This window comes from Hyperolius riggenbachi, chromosome 1 (genome assembly GCF_040937935.1).
Source record: "Hyperolius riggenbachi isolate aHypRig1 chromosome 1, aHypRig1.pri, whole genome shotgun sequence".
Taxonomy (NCBI): domain Eukaryota; kingdom Metazoa; phylum Chordata; class Amphibia; order Anura; family Hyperoliidae; genus Hyperolius; species Hyperolius riggenbachi.
The window spans coordinates 560,222,132-560,245,487 of record NC_090646.1 but is presented as its reverse complement, the minus strand read 5'-3'; the positions used below and the strand labels follow the sequence as shown (position 1 = coordinate 560,245,487).

Here is a 23,356-nt window from a genome sequence, read left to right as displayed (position 1 = left end):
AAACTAGATATACTAGGGTACACTGGGCACTATACTAGCTATCCTGGGGCACACTGGGCACTATACTAGCTATCCTGGGGCACTATATTAGCTATCTTGGGGCACACTAGGCACTATACTAGGGCACACTGGGCACTATACTAGCCGCACCGGGGTACCTAGACTCCCCATACTGGCGCAACTGTGCTTGCTGTGCCGCCGCGAACCCCCCCCCCCCCCCCCGAGAAAATTTTGGACGGTTACCGGTCCCCGGGCCGAAAAAGGTTGGGGTTCCCATTCACTTCCCCCACAATAATAGACAGTTACTGTACTTCAGTTTCCAGTCTGCATGGCTGGGGGCAATTATTAATGACTGGGCAGCTCAGGGAAGATGAACTTTTCCTGCTGAAGGTGTGGTGTCAAATGCACTAGAGCTCAGAGCAGTCCTAGTAAGTGGCGTAGCTAAGGAGCTGTGGGCCCCCAAGCACTCTATACATAACTGATACGGTGCACCAAAAACTGACAATGGCAACTACAGTGTCAGAGGTGCAAGAAGGGGATGGGGAACGGTTTGATAATGATTACCACTATTCAAAGTATCTATATAAGTGATTATTATGAGCACACGGCCAATAGAGAGCTAATACTGTAGTTGAGGGAGGGCTCTTCGGGGTCCCTCTGGCCCAAGGGCCCCGATGCAGTTGCAACTTCTGCAACCCCTATTGCTACACCCGTTCCTAGTTTTGCAGGCCTTTTTTCCATTCCTGAAAGCATTCAGTCATAATTCATCTAGAAAAGCAGTAAAATAAAATGCAAGGAGGTACACACATTGAGAAGCTGATAGACGTTTTGCCTGATTGTTCTACATAGTTCAAAAATACCTAGCCAACCGAATGGCATTGCATTTACCAGGGATACAGAAATCACAAGCAGACTTACTGTCTAGGATCTGATTGAATGAGTGTTCTCTTCACCTATAGGACTGAGCACTGCAGGTCTATTTCAGCAATCTCTGCAAATTGGACATTCCAGAGACAGTCCTTGTTGCTTTCCAGCCCAACAGCAAACTTCCAACCTTTTGTTCCATGTTTCTGAGTCAGAGCGCTTTACTCACAGATGCTCTATGACACGGAGGGTAATAAACTAAGATAAGACACTGCTGGTTGGAGGTACTTACAGTGATCCCTTATTGGCCGAGGCCATGCACGGTTCACCCTTCAGAAGCAGCTAACCATAGGTGGCCCACATTGTCTACCCCTAACATCAGACTTAATATTGTAAAAATAACTCTTACATGCCAACCCACACCATCTTAACATAATGCCTCAAAGTAGGGGGTTGTACTCAGCACAGCACCTCCTATCCACTCCATTCTTCCTTACAACCAGAAAATTCTCTTCTACTGAAACAAATAACACAAATTTGTTGACTTCAAAGATTATTCATTTGATCATCTAAATATAGGCGTTGATTATACTATTGTCTCTTCAGAAGGGCCATGCTCTAGGGCTGGCTTATAGTAAGGGTCTGTGTCAGCCCTTTCGCAGTTTTATGAACTTCATGGGCATCATGTTCACTAATTAGGCAATTTTTACATAAACCCTTAAGGTATGGCTGCCTAAGTCAAGTCAAAATTTACTCAATGGGATTTGTCAGTAGTAGTATTTGTACATACAGAATTAGCATGTAGAACATGGAGAGAAAAACAACAAGAATGATTCAGCAATTCAGAACATTCTATGAGAAACTGAGCCATCATGTAGTGTCTGGGTGTCGGTCCTGAACCTCTTTTAGGATATAGTGGGTTCTAAACTTTGATCCAAACAAATGAAAAACAAACAAAAAAAACTTACCATTTCATAGTGTTGCTTGTAAGTGCTGAGCAACAAGTTTAAATATATTAGCAAAATAGATCCTTTTTAGAACCAATAATAAAGGTTAAGTTTTAAATTTTAGTCCTCTGCATATAGGGTTAATATGTGTTATATACAACAAGTTTAAACCAAGGTCTTGTGATGGAAACATGCATTGAGTAAAAATCTGCATAAACAATTCCCAAAGAGAACAATGACAGGATCTATAACTGTAAAGGTGCCCACAAATGACAATCTCAAATGTCCAATTTTACCAGATCTATGTAATAGAGTGTATATATTATAAGTAGATACTTTAGATAGTCCCTCATATTACATAGAAGTGGTAAGATTGTATCATTACTGGGCACCTCTAGACATATGTCATTTTAAACTTGTGTAAACCCTGGAAAAATTAAGCACTGTACAATTTTTCATTCTCAAAACATTTCCCCTAAAAGTAAACCTGAAATGAAAGGGTTGAAAAGATTATATATATATATATATATATATATATATCTATCTATCTGGGGCTTCCTCCAGGCACATCACTCCCTTGCCGCTGGATGGTCTGGCAGATGCCCTGTTGTCTTCGTCCAGTAGGGTGTACTGCACATGTGCTGCCCAGCCGTGTGAAGAGCCAGCAAGGGCAGACTGCGCGGTGTGGCCGAATGGGGCATCTACGGACAGCAAGGGAGTGATCTGTGTAGAGGGGGCTGGAGGAAGCCCCAGGTATGTATAAAACTTTTCAACCCTTTCATCTCAGGTTTACTTTAACATGAGTGAGAAGAAACCCCAATACTGCATTGCTTCAGGACAAAGGCAGAATATGCAAATTATACCTTTATTTCTCTGATACACACGCGGCTGCTTCCTGTGTATACAGGACGCAGCGTGTGTATCAGCGGCTACATTGCAGAGAGGAGACCAGCAGGGCGGGAGCTGGCGATTGGATCCAGGGAGGTGAGTAACAACTGTGTACAGCAGCGCTTCCCTGCGCGCTAACTCTGCTGCCTGCAGTCCGAGAGGGGAGCATGGAGGGCGGCCCGGGGAGAGGGAGGGAGAGGTCGGGCTGCCCTCCCCGCGGCTCCGGCTCCCCCCTTGGCCATTATGAGGGGGCACCTACCTACTTAACCTATACTGGGCAAGTTACCTATCTATCCTATACTGGGGGGCACCTACCTAATCTATCCTATACTGGGGGGCACCTACCTAATCTAACCTGTACTGGGGGGCACCTACCTAATCTAACCTGTACTGGGGGGCAGCTACCTAATCTAACCTACACTGGGGGGCAGCTACCTATCTAACCTACACTGGGGGGGCAGCTACCTATCTAACCTACACTGGGGGGCAGCTACCTATCTAACCTATACTGGGGGGCAGCTACCTATCTAACCTATGCTGGGGGCAGCTACCTGTCTAACCTATGCTGGGGGGCAGCTACCTATCTAATCTATACTGGGGGCACCTACCTAATCTAACCTATACTGAGGGGCAGCTACCTAATCTAACCTATACTGGGGGGAAGCTACCTATCTAACCTATACTGGGGGCACTTATCTAAACTATACTGGGGGCACTTATCTAACCTGTATTGGTGGCACCTACCTACCTAGCTTATACAGGTGGCAACTATACTGGCTACCTATAATGGAGGTACCTACCTATCTAATCTATGCTGGGGGCAACTATACTGGCTACCTATATTGGAGGCACCTACCTAGCTAACCTGTACTGGGGGCACCTACTTATCTAACTTATACCGGGGGGGGGGGGGGGGGGGTGCCTGCCTATCTAACATATACCGGGGGCAACTATACTGGTTACCTATACTGGAGGCAACTACCTGGCTAACCTATACTGGGGGCAACTTTACTGGCTCACCTATGCCTGGCCACCTATACTCGGGGGGGACCTATAGCTGGCTACCTATACCATAGGGGGGTGGGGCACAATTTTTACACCCTCGCCCTGGGTGCATTTTAGCCTAGAAACTGCACTGTTTAATGGTTTAAATGCTGTTCTGTTACATTTTTTTTTTGTGTGGTGGTAGATTTTATGCTGTTAGGACCTGTTCACCCTGCTCAATTTTTTGCACAGGAAAGCGAAGAACTGATGTTCATCAATGGACTAGTTCACACTTGAATGTGTTTTCTCACATGCAGAAAAACAGCAATAATTGACAGTCAGACAACTTGTGCAGGAAACTGATAGACAAGTGTGGATCTAGACAAAATAAACTTTTAAAACAAAGAGCAAATGCTGAGTTTCATACCGCTTTAACATTTTTACTGTCTCAGCTGAAAGATGATCGTTTTAGATGTTTTACAACCTCAACTTGAACAATTACCTTTAAAAAAAAATAAAAAAATCAATCCCTTTCACATAACTGTCTCTTGGCCATACAAGAGTGTCATTCAGAGCCCTTGGATTTGAATTCTTACAGTAAGCGGGGGAGGGGGCAAAACAGCCTTGTCCTGCGTAGGTTTGGCACTGTACATACAAGTTTATCTCATGTCATGTGTCAGTTCAGGTACACTTCAAAATTGTCTTTAATAAAGAACATAGCATTATATGAATAGGAAAAATACATCTAAATAAATGCATGAACATTAAAGTAGGCACAAGAAAGCAGAGAATTCAGCGAGTCCAATTTTTTTTTTCTTTTTTAATTTTCCATATATAGAAGAAATCTATATACAATCAGTGTGCATTTAAACAGTTTATAAAGTCAATCAGATAACGGGTATTTATACTGGCTGCATAGCACATTTGACATTATTGCCCATTTTCTTTTAAAAAAAAGGGAAAACAAATGGATCAACAGTAAAATTTTGGCTGGTTTGTTTGGACAACGGAGCGGTTTGCCTTTCCGAGTTGCATGATGTATAAAAACAAGTACATGATACGTTTTTTTTACGGCTGAATAAAATAAATTTCATCCACAAATTTTGCCACAACACTGATATCTGTTTAATATTAGAGAACAAATCTATAAAGTGGAACCCAAGACGTACAAATGGAATTGGTGTTCCCTTTCCCCGATTAGGTTTTCTTTACATTCTGAACATCGATTCCATCAAAACTATATATAAAAAGAAAAAAAAAAGTGTTATGAATATACATATATTTCCATACTCGATGAGAAGGCCTGAGTTGGTGGGGAAAGGAACAGTCAAAGAAAGCCTGAGAAAGGAAGAAATGTCCATTTAATTAATTTACAATAATTTACAACAGTATAAAAAAATATTACAGTTGATCACAAAAAAAAAAAAAAAAGAAAAAACTGACTATTTTACAGGTTTAGGTACAGGATTTAAATATTCAAGCATATGATGAAAAGCGGCAAGGTGGTTGCAGTGTACAATGTAAACAAATAGCTTTGGAAAGTGAACAAAGTCCTTGAGAGAATTTTCCAGACGATATAAAATTCCTCTTATTGTGTAATTAGATCGGTAGTTCAATGCAAAGGATTCATAGTTCAAAGACATCTGATGTTTTCTGTTAAAATTCAGTCAAAATGGGCAGTGCTGAGGTCTCCGAAATAGTAGACATCTATTTCTTTTTTTTTTTTTTAAAAACATAACAAAAAAAATGCCACAATTGCAGCACAGTGCAGCATATACCTTAAATACAAAAATATTCTCTGTTTTTTTTGTGATAATAGACCTTGCATTCAGGAAAGTAGTAATTGTCTGCCCTGGGCAGATCCAGTCCATTTCTTTCAAGTCATGTAAGGCAATCACTGTGATAAATTTTACTGAATATGGCTAGTGTCCAGGATTGCACTCCATGTGTTATGTTTTGCGCACGTTCCATAAATGTTCTGGGGTGCTTTTGTGATCTGATGAGCCCTCAAAAGGTGACCTGTGACCCAAGGGTGACCTGGAATCATAAGGAGACCTCTGGTCTAAAGGTGATCTTGGCCCACTGCCAGATGCTCTATGGTCCATTTGCCAGTCTGAATGGTACCTGTAGTCCCTAGAAGATTTGTGATGACTGTAGTCAGAACTCGATCTGTGATCTGAATGTGAACGGTGGTCAGAATGGGATCGATCAGAAAGTGACCGTTCTTTCAAACTTCCTTCCATGTTTGACCTATGCTCTCTGCTGCCCCTGTGGTCATCCAGCTTTCTGTGTTTGCTTTCACTGTGGTACCTACAGGAAAAACAAATAAATACATCAGCCACAAGACTGAGCACATGAAGCATAAGGCAAGTAAAATGCTAGGAATATTTCTAATGAAGACCTATACAATATTTATGCTCTTTTTCCTTTAAGGCAGGGATTTTGGCTGGCTCCTCTCATTGGCTGGTTAGAGCTCCATCCTTTTTTGGCCCTCCTCTTCTTCTAAGTTTTCCATGCTTGATAAAGCACAACATAACTAAATAAATGAATCTTCTATGAACCTGTCTATATATGTTAAAGTGGACCTGAACTCAGAACTTCCTCTCTGCTTTTAAAGATGAGCAACAGCATAATAACCTTTGACTAAAAACATTTCTTTGTTACAGCTGATAGAAATCCTGCAATAAATTTGCAGTGTGCCTACTTCTTGCTTTCACGTAAACAGACATATTGTCAACATCCTGTGTTTACAAATTAGCTGCTCTGCTGTGGCAGTCAGCTGATACAGTTGGGAGATCAAATTAAAACTTAGGATTAGTGGCAGATGAGAGGGTATTAGGCTAAACTCTCTATATACATACAGGGTGCATTCTTTAACCATTTGTGCCACGCAGACGTGAGCTTCAAGTCCGCAGCGGCAGCTGCTAGAGCCGCAGGGACGCGCTAGTCACGTCCCAGCAGTTTGGGGGGTTTGCAGGCAATCGTGCGCTGTTACCGGGAGCAGGGGGAGATTGGCTGCAGGGGACAAAAGTCCCCTATGCCAATCCGTAAATTTCGGCCAAGAATAAACAGTTTTTGTTCAAAAACAGTGTTTATTCTTACATAGAGCCTCCGCCGTGATTTCTCCCACCGTGATTTCTGGGCGCCCGATCGTTAAATTTATGAATGGGAACAAAGTTCCTGTTCATTAATCTCCCTGTCAGCACTGTGATCGCAGGTTTCCATTGAAACCTTGCGTCACTTCCCTAGTTACAATGTAGCAATACATTGTATCCTATGTAGCGTACTTTTACGCTACATAGAAATTTGCTCAAGGGGAACATCTTGTGGCCAAATAGTAAAATACACCTACTGACTTTAGGAAAAAGAAAATAAATATTAATGTCAAGAGGGCATATAATTATTCAATAATGGGCTAAAAATTAGTGATGGATGTAAAACTAAAAACATGTCTTTTGAAGCCCTTATCTCAATTGTCATCCCATTGTTGTTTCTTTGTTTATGTTTTTTCTGCAAAGAAAAGCTCAAAGGGTCAGTAGCCTACTCTGTTAAATCATTTAAAATGCTAAGTGTATTGTAGAAACTGCAATTATTAGAGAATGATGTAATGTTATTTAAAAAAAAGCATAAAAAAAGCTGTATACCTGAAAATAAAAACATGACACTATTTTCTTTACTACTAATGTTCTATTATCATCCGTATCACACAATGCATTATCTCATGAGGATTTTTTTCTATGTTTCAGTGTCACTAACATTTCCTCTCTGTCCTGTGCAAGAGTTCATGTCCTCTTTAAGTGCCGTGCCTCTTTCCTCTCCAGTCAGTTCAAATGGAGAGTCTTCTGTGCAAGGGAAGGGGTTGCAGTGTTCTCCTCAGAAATATTTTCTAGCGAAGTGGCATGAAAAAATGGCCTTGGGGGGGGGGGGGGGGGGCGGGGGCGGCTAATGGAAGGCCGGCGCTTTTCTGCACAACTCTGCTTACAACAGAGGAGGAGGTGAGCCGATGACAGCCGGGTGCTCACCAAAACTAGCCGGGTGGAGCACCCGACTAAAAGCCTGGGGAGAACACTGTGTTGGTGGCTTTGCTCACTTATAGGTGGCACACATAACATACTTCTGTTCATGGACCTGGTGAAACCATCACAGGCCCCACCAATCTCAGCTCCTTCAATGAGACCGCGAGACAGAAATATTTTTTTAATAGTGGAATTTTATTGAAAGACAGAATTATTATTATTGATTTATAAAGCGCCAATATATTCCATGGCACTGTACAAAGTATGAAACATGCACACCAAGGTGTATGAGAACGCTAACATGCACATAACGCATGTTAAAACAGATTTTATAGCTCAGTTTTATGTGGTACAAGCACATTATCCAGAAACTTGCTGGTAATACAATCTGTAAATCAGTGATCCACAACACAAATAGTGTGAATGAGAAGTAAGAGATGAGTTTGTGCCATTTGTGTGTACATGTTTCAAAGTCTGGCTAGGCTCCACAGCCGAAAGCTAGTTTACTCTTATAAGTTAGCCAATAAATGGTATCATCCTGACTCAAAACTTCTTGCTTTTACTGATGGCTAACACGGTACAATACCTTACTGCTTTCTTATTCCTATTCTAGCCATTTTTTATGTATTTATTTTTTTTACTTAATGGGCCACTATCGCAAAAATTTCAAGTATATGTAAACATACACAAATAAGAAGTACATTTCTCCCTAAGTAAAATGTGCTATACTTTTCTCATATGTTGCTGTCACTTACAGTTGGTTGTGGAAATCTGACAGAACAGACATGTTTTGGACCAAGCTCATCTCATGGGGGATTCTCAGTGTTTTATCTCTTCAAAAGCAATTAGTGAATGGCACTTGCTCCATCCAACTGCCAAAAATGTGTGCAGCAAGCCAGGAGGCTGTCCAGCGTCTTTGTATTAATCATCTTCAGGGAATGTCTTTGTAAAGTATTAAGGCCATGCTGAGAATCCCCATGAGGAAATGAGCTGGTCTAAAAACCTGTCGGTTTTGCCAGATTTTTACCAACTACTATAAGTGACAGCAACATAGAAGAAAAGTAATCGGTGGCTCATTTTACTCTGGAAGAAACAATGTGTATGTGTTTACATATATTTTAAATTTTAACACTCTTTCACGATATCCTTAACCCTCCTGGCAGTAACCCCGACCTACACTCGGGGTAGCCGCCGCAGAGGATTGCATGGCCCCGGGAGGGATTTTTTAAAATAAAACTTGTTGTAATACTTGTAGCTAGCACTAGGCTAGCTACCTGTGTGCCCCAAGTCCCTCCGCTCCGATCCCCCCCCCCGATCGCCGCCGTAATACGTACCCCCCAGGGATCCCGCAATGGTGCAGCCTCCCAATCAGTTCCAGGCTTCGCTATGGGGAGGATCGGGACTGCGTATGACGTCATGTCCGATCGTCGTGAAGCTGATTGCGGAGGCTGCGGCTCTCGCGGGATCGCGGCTTGGTAAATATAAACGGCGGGGATGGGGGGGGGGGGGGAATCAGAGAGGTGTGGGGGACTTGGGGGACACTGGAAGCTAGCCTAGTGCAAGCTACAAGTATTGCAACAAGTTTTAGTTCAGCAGAGGAAACGTCCTGGATGAACTAGCTTAATGAAAGAACTTGCAGTTTTTTTTAAACTAATAATGTCCATTTTAACATTTGTGGGTCTTATCACTGTCTGCATGACAAGTTACTGCGTGTATGAATGTGTCTGAGAGTGTGTTATACACCATGGGAGGGGGGGGGAATAAAGAGAAAAATAGCATAGAAGCCATCAGATAAAACACAAAGCTTATGTAGTTGGAACTGTGCTCATTGCTACTGCTCTCTACACTGCACAGGACATTAAAAAAAAAAAATTTATGCAAAGGTTGAGGTAGACTCCCTAACGCTGCTATTGCCTACTGAGCGTGCCCTAGTGGCTGCACCTAAGCCCACCTTTGAGTCCGCCAGGAGAAAAGCACAATATAAATGTTATTTGTCTTGTAGGGTGGTACTGTAGTACTAGTTCTGCAGAGGGAAACGTCCTAATTGACTGCAAAATATATGTAGACTAATAGAAAGTCTAGACCTGATGAACTGCAAGCACTCACCTGTCTTGTTTGTAGTGGTGATCCCAGTCTCTGTGGTCTTTACCATTACTGAAGCTGGAATACGGCCTCTTTCTGGAGTCACTTTTCTTGTGTGCATCACTCTGATGTCTGTCCTTGTGGTGGTGGTCATGGTACTGAGATACGTGCCGCTCTGAGGAGTAACTGTCCCTGCTGCTGTCATCGTGATTTGTGTTTTCCTTTAGCCTCTCTACATCTGGAGAAGAAAAACAGGCTATCAATATTCAAAGGTCAGCAAGACCAATTCAGCAGAAGTGAATGCAAGAGTACTTTATTTAGATGTGTTAGTCCTGCTGGAAGCTGGCTGCTGATGCATGCACACAAATGACTGCACTGAAATTTAATAATTCAGATAGAGAAACACAGAAGTATACAGTATTTCTACAGAGATTACTATAGTGAAAAATTGGTTTGTAGGATACGTGATGTACACTAAAAGCATAATAAAGCATTCTGATATAAATACCATAATCAAACCGCAGGCTATTTATATCAGAATTTAGTATTAACTGCCCCAGCGTAGGATTGATGGAGGTTTGCTTATGTAACAAGACATGCCACAGACCTTATTGTGAAATCGATAGCACACATTTCTTAAAGAGGAACTCCAATGAAAATAATGTAATAAAGTGCTTCATTTTTACAATAATTATGTATAAATGATTTAGTCAGTGTTTGCCTATTGTAAAATCTTTTAAATCCCTGATTTACATTCTGACATTTATTACATGGTGACATTTTTACTGTTGGCAGGTGATGTAGCTGCTGCATGCTTTTTTGGCAGTTGGAAACAGCTGTAAACAGCCATTTCCCACAATGCAACAAGGTTCACAGACAGGAAACTGCCAGGAGTACCACGGTCCTCAGAGTTTCTTGTGGGAGGGGTTTCACCACAATATCAGTCACACAGCGTCCGCTGATGGTCTGTTTGTGAAAAGGAATATATTTCTCATGTAAAAAGGGGGTATCAGCTACTGATTGGGATAAGGTTCAATTCTTGGTCGGAGTTTCTCTTTAAAGGACAACTGAAGAGAGGTACAAGGACGCTGCCATGTATATTTCCTTTTAAACAATACCAGTTGCCTGGCAGCCCTGCTGGTCTGTTTGGCTGCAGAAGTGTCTGAATAACACCAGAAACAAGCATGCAGCTAGTCTTGTCAGATCTGACTATAATGTCAGAAACACCTGATCTGCTGCATGCTTGTTGAGTGTCTATGGCTGAAAGTATTAGAGGCAGAGGGTCAGCAGGGCTGCCAGGCAACTAGTATTGCTTAAAGGAAATAAATATGGCAGCCCAAATATACCTCTCTCTTCAGTTGTCCTTTAAAGTGAACACAAGATGAATTTTTTTTTTCTTAGATAGCTCATAGTTTTATTGTATAATTTAAACATTTACAAAGTAGGTTGAATGTTGAATCATTAGCAGTCTATTAAGTGTCCCAAAGTTAGAAAGGTTTGTGTATTTTATCTCTCCCTGCCCTCAGAAGTTGTATTCTGCAGGAAAACTTTTGTGGCTAGAATTAGCTTATCAGTGATGTTTACTATATTCCAAGGTACCGACAAGACATAAGCTGTCACTTTCATGCCTAAAAAAAATTTCAGGCAGCAAAATATAGCAAGTAACAGCCTGGTTATTAACTTGTTTTGTACTGTACATACACGTTTGTCTCATGCCACATATCGCCTCGGGTAAACTTTAATATCAAAACGATCTATATCAAAATAAAGGCATTATATCGAAACAATAATTATAGTTAATTTGTTCTTTTTACCTGGATGTCGAACGATGGTATTCACATTGCTGGTAGCATTTAGATCATTGTGCTTTAACGAAAAGAAGGAAAAGAGTTATTCTCGTAAAATTAAAGCAGACCACAGTTGCTGCTCATCTGCCTTTGCTGGATATCCTACACCTACAGGTTTGTCATGATGAAGACAATACTAAGGATTTTTGTGCTCCTCACACCCAGCAGTTGTAGAAAAGCTCCCTCGTCTCTCTAAGCAGTGCTATGCCCGACTCTCAGACCCAGATTCACTGCAGGGATGCACAGTTAGGAGTCCTGTCTAGAACCATTCTCCTTTGGCATATGACTGTTCTTAAAGGATAACTGTACTTACAAATTTACTGTCAGTTAAAGTTACTCCCTGGTCAATAATTCTGTATCTTCAAGTAGTAACACCAGCAACGCATTATGAAGACTTCTGGCAGATTACAAACAATTTTCCACAGCACCTTGTACACCACTTGTACTGTGTGTGCACTATGCCAACGTCCCCATGCCTCTATCCAGCATTGCTGCTCATTTCTGTGTGAAAGCTGCACTCCCATGTACCTGAGGTACAGATGTGAACAGAAAGGGTTCCACACAATGTGCGTAGCAAAAACTATTCAGATCTTTATTGAGACGGGATAAAAAAAGCAAAACATATTGCTAACATGTTTCAGACTCACACTGGTCCTTAATCATAGCACACATTTACAGTGCGACAGGTAACGTCTATACACAATACTCCTTTCACCTCTAGTAGACAAAGAGGTACAGATATACTGTATACTGTTTTTGATTCTGTCTGTGTCACTGACAGGAGCAGAAAGCATAGCTCAGAATAACCACCACACAATGTAAAAAATTAGAACTTGTGAACAGTGCATACACAGGCTGCAGTGGAGAACTCAATAGGGGGAACAATATCAGAAACATTATAAATTGCATTATTGATCATAGAACCAATTGGAGCCCAAATACTGAATGAAAACCCATAGAACAGCCTTCATACGGATCAACCCACAAGTCTAGGCTAGTCAGCCTCCTAGACAACAAGCAACACAGTGGTTTACTGAACCCCCCCCCCCCCCCCAATATATTTACAGACAAAAAGAATTTTGCCACAAGAATAGCAGTCCCATTGTTTGAAATTTTACGTAAGTAAGGCCCGGTTCACATTAGCGTTCCCTGTCCGGATCCGCCTGATCGGATCCGGACCGTATACTGTACAAACGGAACGTACGTTCCGCATAGCAATGCAAAGTATATGCGGACGTTCACATGCATACGTTCCGTACAGAACGGAGCCGGATCGGATCCGGACACTTTTCCATCTTGCGCTATTTTTCGGGTCCGGATCATCCGGCCCACGCACCCGGACCGGAGCCTGACTGCACCATCCGGAAATAGAAACCTATGGGGAACGTAAAGCACAGAACACACAGGATACAAACACCTGACGTTCTACCCCACTTCCTATGCGTATTCTAGCGGCCATTTCGGATGGGGACACATGGGCAGCAGTGGAGCAGCAGTGACTAACGTGCTGGAGCTGTTTGGCAGTATGTCGGAGGTGGAGGTGAGGCCTAAACAGCGGAGGACCTGATTCTACAGGTGCACCTTCTGCTGACCCCAACAATTTTATTAGTAATTTCGCTGTTTTTATCACACGGATTCGGATGGCAGCCTGATACATTCCTGATGCAAACAAACCGGATCAGAACCGTACGGTTCCGATCCGGATCAGGTCCTGATCCGATCCGGATCCGGTCCGTTTGCATGCCAAAACGCAAGTGTGAACGGGGCCTAAGAAACTTAGAAAATCATTTACCTGAGACTCCTGGCGTTTCTTGATGGCATGTTTGTAGAGTTTGTGCAGTTTCCGGGCATCAAATTCAGTAAACTTGGAAACAAAAATCCAAAGATTCCTAAACAAGAAATTAAAAGTTAAAACTAAAATCTGAATCAACATGTTTGCCAAGATGTCTAAAGTCTTATGTCTTTCATTGGATCACTGAGGATCAAATGAAAAAAAAAAGTCTAAAACAGCCATCAGTAATCATGTCACGTATGGCATGTAAACATTTACAAACAAAACAAAGCCCATCTAAACGTAAAAACGCTTCAGTAGAACCAATTTCATATTTTGAGGACTTCTATCGTTTTGGAATTAATATACTGAAATAAAAGCAGTCAACGCAGGCAGCTACTGTCCCTTGCTTGGTTTTGTCTAATGTCAATTTCATAGCTGCAGCTGCCATAAACAGTGAAGTTATTAAAGGAAATGTCCAAGCAAAATAAAAAAAATGAGTTTCACTTACCTGGGGCTTCTCCCAGCCCCATGCAGTCATCCTGTGCCCTCGTAGTCACTCACTGCTGCTCCAGTCCCCCGCTGGCAGCTTGGCGACCTCGGAGGTCGGCGGGACGCATTGCGTACATTTTTACGCATTCCCGCTAGTGCAGGAACATTAACACATACATTTTTACGCGTTACTGGTTCATTGCGTAAAAATTTACGCATTGAACCAGTAACGCGTAAAAATGCATGTGTTAATGTTCCTGCACTAGCGGGAATGCGTAAAAATGTACGCAATGCGTCCCGCCGACCTCCGAGGTCGCCAAGCTGCCAGCGGGGGACTGGAGCAGCAGTGAGTGACTACGAGGGCACAGGATGACTGCATGGGGCTGGGAGAAGCCCCAGGTAAGTGAAACTCATTTTTTTATTTTGCTTGAACCTTCCCTTTAAAGTAAACCTCCGGACTAAAAATCGACTCAACAGCACTGAAAAGGCTTGGTGTTTCTTTAACAGTTTCACGGCATCAGAACTTTGTTTCTCTTATACAAGCCTCATTTTTAGCTGCACAGAAGAAAACTGCCCGGGCAGTTTTTCCCTTATGCTGTGCAAAGCATGATGGGATTTCTGTTGTTGTTTTTCTCGTTCTGCTGTTTTGGTGCAATTTTTTTTTTTTTTTTTTTTACATTTTGAATTTGACATTTGAAACCTAGTGTGTGCAGCTGGGAGGGGTTATCAGGACACAGGACAGTTGGAACTGTGTCTCCTGCTTCTTGTCACCTCCTTTCAACCAAAAAGATGGCTGCCCCCATGACAAAGATGGCAGCCCCCATGAATCACAAACATTTGCCTGTTCTTTTAAAACCGGGTGGGTAAGAGATTATATTACCTATCTATTCTAATTAACATAACTAATGTAACTTGATGACAGTATCTTTGTTTAGGATGAAGTTCCCCTTTAAGCAGCTGCTGAATTCATTTAAGACAATTAAGTGGCTATGTAGTTAAGCAAAAAGAATAGTTTGGGTGATAAAATAATAAATAACTACTTTGCAAAAAAGAAATACAACAACACATTTTTGCTCCCATATCTCTACCATAAGAGGCCTATTTTAATGATATAAAGATAAAAGAAATCTAGACTAGCCTGAAACCAAAATAATGGGATGGTACATACTGTAAAATAGGTGCTACCTGCAAAGGTTCTCTGTTGGTCCCTAATGTAAACTATTACTCATTACATAATGGTGTTCCTTTCATATAGTTTATAGGGCATTCCTCAAGCCCAATACTTTTTTTTTTGTTTTAATATTTGAATTCCCCATAAACAAGCCTCTCCCACAGCTTCAGAGTGCCTTGGCATTTTCAGACAGTTGCAAGGGTTTATGGGAGCTCAGTCTGGGCAGGAGGAGATTACGAGCCAGAGATTTCAGAGGGGGGAGGAAGAGAGAAGGAGTAAAGTTTTCACAGGCTAAGGGCTGGAGATACAGAGCAGCTTGCCTGTGTGTAATGATCACGAACAGAACATTGCTGCTGTCACTGTATCACAGGAAGGAATAATCATATACTGTTGAAGCTGTTTTCAGCTAGATTTGCTAAGATAAGATATATAGACAAGTTACTTGTTATAGTTTTTAATCTTTGATCTACTTTAAGAATGAAAAGCAAAGCTCAGTGGTCTGACGTAACATTCCCTCTGATCTCGGCAACATGCATTGCAAAGTACTGATCCACATGAATCAAAATTTCACTGACCAGCTCAGCTCTGATTCTTCATTTGGTTATCTAATTCTTTACTATAGCATAGGTTCACTTAACGTTATAAGACTAGACCTTCACTGCCCTATAAGTGCTCCTCATGCAACATAAGAACCTGCACAGGTAAATTCACACTTCTACAATTATATATATATATATATATTTTAATAGGTTTACAATACGTACTTCCTCCATTGTTTAATTTGCTCCGGATTTGCATATTCTTTCAAGCACTCGGTGATGTGATCCCCAATTCTTATGAGGCACTGCCTGGTGTGCTCCAGCTGTTCTCTTTCAGAGAGGCCCTTTTCTGGCCGATCCAGCTGCTTCAATGCTGCTTTCACCGGCCTCATTCTCTCTTTACACTGTAAAACACAATGAACATACTGTTAAGAAACTAATACATGCATACAAATATGACACCGTAGTATTCCTCCTGCAGCAAGCATCCGATTAAAGATTTAGTGCAGTGATCTGTAAACTTGGCTCTCCAGCTGTTAAGGAACTACAAGACCCACAATGCATTTGTCTTTATGAATCATGACTGTGGCTGTCAGCCTCCTGCAATGCATGTGTGGGACTTGCAGTTCCTTAACAGCTGTAGAGTCAAGTTTACAGATCACTGGACTAGTGCATAAAAAACACACACACACACACACACACACACACACACACACACACACACACACACACACACACACACACACACACACACACACACACACACACACACACACACACACACACACACACCTAGGTGCCCAGGAAAGTGAATCTGAAGTGAGGATACTGTAAGTGCTTTTGTAGATGGGTGCGTCTGTATTGCACATGCGAGAGCCCGGACTCACACATGCACAGTACTGATCCGCTCATCTTCAATACTCGGGGACGCAAGTACTTACCAAGCCTGAATGATTCACAGCAATAAAGAATCCAACCTGTTATGATTGTTTCTATGAAAATCTGCCGACAGACCATTTTGTTAAGGAAACTATCCATAATACAATTGTACAGGCCCACCAGCTTCTCTGCTTCCATACAATATGATTGGAATAATGTGATCGAAATATGATCATTCACTACAGATTGTACTATTAAGGGGCACCACATGGACGTGTGTCTAGGTGCAAACTGACACCTGGAAAAAAGTTCTGCCGATTCCGATATGTAGAAATTGCCATAGTGGAGGAATATAGAGTTGTAGATGTGAATAAAATGATGATTACTTTAAGTGTCTACGGTAGGCTTGTGTATTACAGGCTAGATGGGTGTTTTTTCCATACAGTATGCCACTAGATTCCACACAGTATTAGAAGACTGATTAACCACTTAATAACGCCGATAGGCGGCGGCTAGTCGTTTGTGGTTTTGCATGGAAACAGCCTTTCCATGCTAGTTCACGGAGGGTGTCTCCATGAACAGTGTGCGAGCCGCCGATCGCGGCTCGCACGCGTAATGTAAACACGCGGGGAAGAAATCCTCGCTGTTTACATCAATACGGCGCTGCTGCGCAGCAGCGCCGCAAGGCAGATCGATAGGCTGAAGCTTGTCCTACACTGCGCAGGACGGATATCGGTCCTGCGCAGGCCATAGAGTAAGAGGTAGGGAAGGAGAGGAAGGGAGCGCAGAAAACACTGCGCCTGCGCCCCCCCTCCCCCACACTGAGCGGCGGCGATCAGACCCCCCCAGCAGGTCAAGGGAGGGGGGGGGGGGGGGGGAGCCTGATCGCCCTGCCTTGCCCACGATCTGCGCTGCGGGCTTGAGAGCCCACGCAGCGCAGATCTGACAGAAACAGCCCGGTCCTTAAAGAGACACTGAAGCGGAAAAAAAATATGATATAGTGAATTGGTTGTGTACTATGAATAATTACTAGAAGATTAGCAGCAAAGAAAATATTCTCATTTTTATTTTCAGGTATATATAGTGTTTTTTGTAACATTGCATCATTCTGTAATATGTGCAGATTACACAACATTCAGCATTCAAAATGATTCTTTCAGAGCAGTCTGTGAATGACTTGTAAAGCTCACTCACAAACAACTAAAAATCTGTTGCTAAATATGCAACAAAGGGGCAGAATAACTGAACTAACTTTTTCTTAGCACGTGCGAAAGATTTCTGCAGTAGTAATTACTTTTCATTTACAAATGCAATTTGGCCAGGAGTAGAGAGAGAGCCAGAGAATAAAAATAACACAAGAAAAAGGAAATGGGGTGACATTTATATACCGCCACACACACTCATATGGGTACATAAATGCACTAAAAGCCACGGGTACATCATTTTTTTTTTATATTGACAGAATGACAACTTACAACACTGAAGGTCTTCTGGTCGAGTTCTTCAGCCTCTTCAGAAATTGGGACTGGATCACTGCTGGCAGTTATGTGTACAGGTGTTTCAGCAGAAATGTTTTTCTTCTGTTTCTCCTTCTCTGGTTTCACATCATTCACCTAAACAAACACATTTGTAAGCACCTAGGAGCAATTCAATTAATGTTGCTTCTGTTCAATGTAAAGCTAACAAGCAATGCTAAACTCGGCTGAAGAAGTCGTTCAGGGTCATCCCGGCCAAAAATCCAGCTTGTGTACAGGTGTCCCCCGATCTTTCTTTAAGGATCAGGACACCTGAGCATATTTTTCCTGTCCCTACACCATCCACGAAAAGCTGTTCCACTGTGCAATGAGCCGTCATCCCTCCTCCCCTCTCCATAGCAACAGTATGTGTTTCTTTCTGTACAGTACTAGTTCCCTTCAGTACTGAGACCAATCTTGACAGGTAACACTAATAGTACGTTAACATATCTTTACACAGTTGTAGTAGGAGTTATATTGTTCCTAATACTAGATTTACCTTCTCCTCTTTTATTTCTTTATCTTTCACAGAATCTTTTGTTTTTGCTTCCTTTTTGTCCTTTGTTTCTTTTTCATCTTTTTTATCTTTCTTTACATCCTTTTTGTTGTCCTTAATTTCTTTCGTTTCCTCGGGCTCCTTTTTCGGCGTTGGCTCAGGTTCTGTTCGTTCTTCATTTTCTTTCTCAGCTGCTCTGGACCTTTTACTGCTGGTTTTCACTGAAAACTCTTCTTCCTAAAATATAATCGAAATCACTTGCAGTTAAAACATGAATCACTGAAACAAAAAAAAAACAAAAAACCAAACTGTCGAATGGAATAACCGCTGCATGAACTGTTAAAGGACTTTAATGGCCAAAATGGCTAAAAAAGCCAAGTACCTGCAAGATGTTTAAATGCACGGAGGACGCCGTCCGCACAGTTCCGCCTGGTTCCCCTTCCTGAAATTGCCCCCGTGCCGATCGCGACCCCACAAGCCGAGTCGGGCTCTCATGCCGCACCCAATATGGCCGCCGGAGCTGGCCGAGGCCGGCAGGCCGCATTGCCGCGAGTGCGGCTGCGCAGCTCTAGGGCCAACCCCTCCGATCCACGCTACAGTGCGTGGTTTGGGGGGTTGGTCCTAGAGCTACGCAGCTGCACTCGTGGCAATGTGGACTGCACAGCCGCGGCCAGCTCCGGCGGCCATATTAGGTGCGGCATGAGAGCCCGGCCTGTGGGGTCGCGATCGGCACCGGGGGGGGGGGGGGGGCGATTTTAGGAAGGGGACCCGGTGGAACTGCGCGGATGGCGTCCTCCATGCATTTAAACATCTTGCAGGTACTTGGCTTTTTTAGCCATTTTGGCCTCGTAAGTCCTTTAACAAGTCGTGACAAGCTGCTTATATGTGCCAAAAATAATTCCGGGTACAACCCCCGTTGTACTTGGCGAAATAAATCTGATTCTGTTATGAAAAAAAGCTACAGACTGGCTTTTTGTCCCTAGGCTTGTAAAGGATAATAGAACATGATCTGCATTGGAGGAAGAAAGGTTTTGTCATCTATTTAGGAAGTGGTTAAAATGTGGAAAATTTTACCACAAAGACAAATCTTATATCTACATTAAAAATAGGTTTGGATGCTTTCCTTGCAATGAGGGACATTCACAGCTATAATTACTAGTTAATACCCAGCAAAGTTGATACATGGATTTTATCTGACTGCCACCTGGAGTCGGGAAGGATTTTTTCCCCTTTAAGATTGGCCAAAGCCTTGTACCTGTATTTTTTACCTTCCCCTGGATCAACTGGTATATGTGAGGCTGCCAGAGAGAGATACCTAGTGCTTACTTAATTTTTTTGTTTTCTGGTTAAAATTAATTGAAAAATGTCTTTTTTTCAAACAAACTATATAACTATTGCCGCGAGTGCGGCTGCGCAGCTCTAGGGCTAGGACACTGGCTTTACTGGGAAATATAATTCAAGGGCTGTACTCAAAGTAATGCCAAGGTGGGCACTGCTTAATTGATACAGGTTTATAGAGTAGCTTTTCCTCTAATCAGGGGTCTCAGGGGACTTCTCTTTGCTGCAGATGGATAGTGGACTCCACTCAGAAGAAACATGTTATCACTAAGTTTCCAACATTCACAGAGAGGGGAAATATTTTTTTTGTATAAAAAAAATATTAAAGAAAAAAAAAATTCCCGAACCTGCAATTTTAACATCCTATATCAGGAAAAAAAAAACACTTTTATACAGTGGGATGCGAAAGTTTGGGCAACGTAAATCGTCATGATTTTCCTGTATAAATCGTTGGTTGTTACAATAAAAAAAATGTCAATTAAATACATCATAGAGGAGACACACACAGTGATATTTGAGGAGTGAAATTAAGTTTATTGCATTTACAGAAAGTGCACAATAATTGTTTAACGAGAACCCGAGGTGGGTTCTAAGAATCCTAATAGCACACAGAGGCTGGGTCTGCATATAATGCCCAGCCTCTGTTGCTATATAGCGCTTGTCACTCACGTAAATTGGCTTGGTAAGCTCAGTGACCCATGACCTACATACAAAGGTGAATCAAATTATAAGAAAGCGTATTTAAGGGGGTCAATTGTAAGTTTCCCTCTTAATTTTCTCTGAAGAGTAGCAACATGGGGGTCTCAAAACAACTCTCAAATGACCTGAAGACAAAGATTGTTCACCATCATGGTTTAGGGGAAGGATACAGAAAACTGTCTCAGAGATTTCAGCTGTCTATTTCCAAAGTTAGGAACATATTGAGGAAGTGGAAGACCACAGGTTCAGTTCAAGTTAAGAATCGAAGTGGCAGACCAAGAAAAATCTCGGATAAACACAAGCGACAAATGTAATAACAGTCAGTCAACCCACAGACCAGCATTAAAGACTGACAACATCATCTTGCTGCAGATGGGGCCACTGTCCATCGTTCAACCATTCGGCGCACTTTACACAAGGAGATGATGTATGCAGAGAATACCTTTTCTCCGCACACAGCACAAACAGAGCAGCTTGAGGTATGCTAAAGCACATTTGGACAAGCCAGCTTATTTTGGAATAAGGTGCTGTGGACTGACGAAACTACAATTGAGTTATTTGGGCATAACAAGGGGTGCTATGCATGGAGGAAAAACAAGAGCATTTCAAGAAAAATACCTGCTACCTACAGTAAAATATGGTGGTGGTTCCATCATGCTGTGGGGCTGTGTGGCCAGTGCAGGGACTGGGAAACTTGTCAAAGTTGAGGGACGTATGGATTCCACTCAGTATCAGCAGATTCTGGAGACTAATGTCCAGGAATCAGTGACAAAGCTGAAGCTGCGCTGGATCTTTCAACAAGACAACGACCCTAAACACTGCTCAAAATCCACTAAGGCATTCATGTAGAGGAACAAGTACAACGTTCTGCAATGACCATCTCAGTCCCCATACCTGAATATAATTGAAAATCTGTGGTGTGAGTTAAAGAGAGCTGTCCATGCTCTGAAGCCATCAAACCTGAATGAACTAGAGATGTTTTGTAAAGAGGAATGGTCCAAAATACCTTCAACCAGAATCCAGACTCTAATTGGAACCTACAGGAAGCGTTTAGAGGCTGTAATTTCTGCAAGAGGAGGATTTACTAAATATTGATTTCATTTTTTTTTGTAGTGCCCAAATTTATGCACCTGACTAATTTTGTTAAACAATTATTGCACTTTTTCTGTAAAACAAACTTCATTTCACTTCTCAAATATCACTGTGTGTGTCTCTATAGGATATATTTAACTGACTTTGTTATCGTAACAACCAACGATTTATACAGGAAAATCATGACTTAACAACGTTGCCCAAACTTTCGCATCCCACGGTATAACTTACAGTAAAGTTTTAACCACTTCAGCATCATGCATATTACAATCTACGTCCGGTCTATGAATGAGTTTGACACATTGTAGATTTTTACTGCACCAAGCCTGTGTACTTTGACAGATGGCACCTTCTGGAATGAATGAGGAGCAATTTGGATTGGCTCATGATCACTAGGATCGCTTAATTATTTTTCTGCTCTTAAAATTCTATTTTCCATCTCTAGGTCCCCTACAGTGTACCTAAGAAACAAATCTACATCATTTTCACATCTCTGCACAAACATAGAATAATCAGTTTGTGTTTTAAAGAGATAATATGCTAAACAAAAATAAAAAAATTCCAGATTTACTATAAGTAGCTGGTATCAAAAGAAAGCCCTATTTGTCCTTAAAAAAAAAAAAAAAAAAAAAAAAAAAAAAGACTAAATACATTTGGGTAGACTAAAAATTGCCCAAGATCTATCAACTTTAGCAAAGGCATAGCAGAATTATGAAAATTGGTTTGGTCCTGAAGTGGTTAATATATCGAAATTGCAGAATCCAGTATACTTAATAAACTACATTTCAAAAGTATTATCTTTAAAAAAAAAAAAAAAAAAAAAAAAAAAAAAGTTAAAACACAGGTTGTAAGAGGAAACACGATTTCCTGTCATTGTTCCACTGGATAAAAAAAACAAAAAAAAAAACGTATCTGAAACAAGCATTGCCATCAGTATTCCTAATTTTGATGACATTTATATTCTAGATCTCCTAAAATAATCTAACCTTTTCTTCATCGTCTTCTACCTCCTCTTCCTCAGATTTTTCTGATGTTGGTGGAGAAGATTCACTTTTAACCTCCTCTTCTATTTTAACAGGTTTCACAACTTTGCTCTTCTTAGCCCTAGCTTTTCTCCGCTTTGAGTTTCCCTGTGTAGACAAATGAATTGTTGATTAGCAATTGAAGTACTTGGTCTTTTACTGCCTGCAACACATTCTTACGCGTCGACGGAAGAAGAAACGGATTTTATATTTGCCTGCAGTTTCCTCTAATGGAAGATTTAATATGCAGCAACAGCAGACACAACAGAACAATTGGTATTATAATAACCACCTGAAAAGTAGAAGAGCAAATCAAATGCCACAAAAGGTCTAGAAGAGTCGCCCAACATTACAATGCTGAGGCTGTTTATTACTCTACCGTTTATTCAACCTTGTTCCAAGAGGCACTAGTTTGTTAGTAAGGTTAGTGAGTAATGATATAAGGATAAAATGACTTACACCACCAGAAAGCCTTTGTGCTTCTTTTCTAGCAAGGTCCTTGTTGAGTAGTTTAATGAGGTAGTCTGCTCTGGTCTGTAATTGCTTGGCCTGGGGTTTTTTGTCTTGATCATCCGGTAATAGCTAAAGACAAATTAAAGGCATGACAACACTTCTGCAAACACACAGTTGCCACCGAATCTAGTTCATATAAACTATCTAAGTGTGAGGGTAAGCATCGATTCCAACTAGTTTTAGTGCCTAGTCCTACAAAACA

General features: G+C 41.6%; 1 protein-coding gene across 4 annotated transcripts in view; it reads right to left on the bottom strand.

Annotated features, from left to right (window-relative positions):
• Positions 1–4,634: 4,634 nt before the first annotated feature.
• CHD1 (chromodomain helicase DNA binding protein 1) overlaps positions 4,635–23,356 on the bottom strand; it is a 105,591-nt gene continuing 86,869 nt past the window's right edge. For all 4 annotated transcript variants that reach the window (XM_068247477.1, XM_068247479.1, XM_068247478.1 and 1 more), the window contains 9 exons: positions 23,101–23,223; positions 22,606–22,749; positions 18,494–18,727; positions 17,956–18,093; positions 15,827–16,005; positions 13,421–13,517; positions 11,596–11,647; positions 9,806–10,019; positions 4,635–5,993 (listed from right to left, as the gene is read on the bottom strand). In XM_068247477.1, the coding sequence (XP_068103578.1) occupies positions 5,633–5,993; positions 9,806–10,019; positions 11,596–11,647; positions 13,421–13,517; positions 15,827–16,005; positions 17,956–18,093; positions 18,494–18,727; positions 22,606–22,749; positions 23,101–23,223 (1,542 nt within the window). In that variant the 3' untranslated portion in view covers positions 4,635–5,632. The remainder of the gene's footprint in view (positions 5,994–9,805; positions 10,020–11,595; positions 11,648–13,420; positions 13,518–15,826; positions 16,006–17,955; positions 18,094–18,493; positions 18,728–22,605; positions 22,750–23,100; positions 23,224–23,356) is intronic.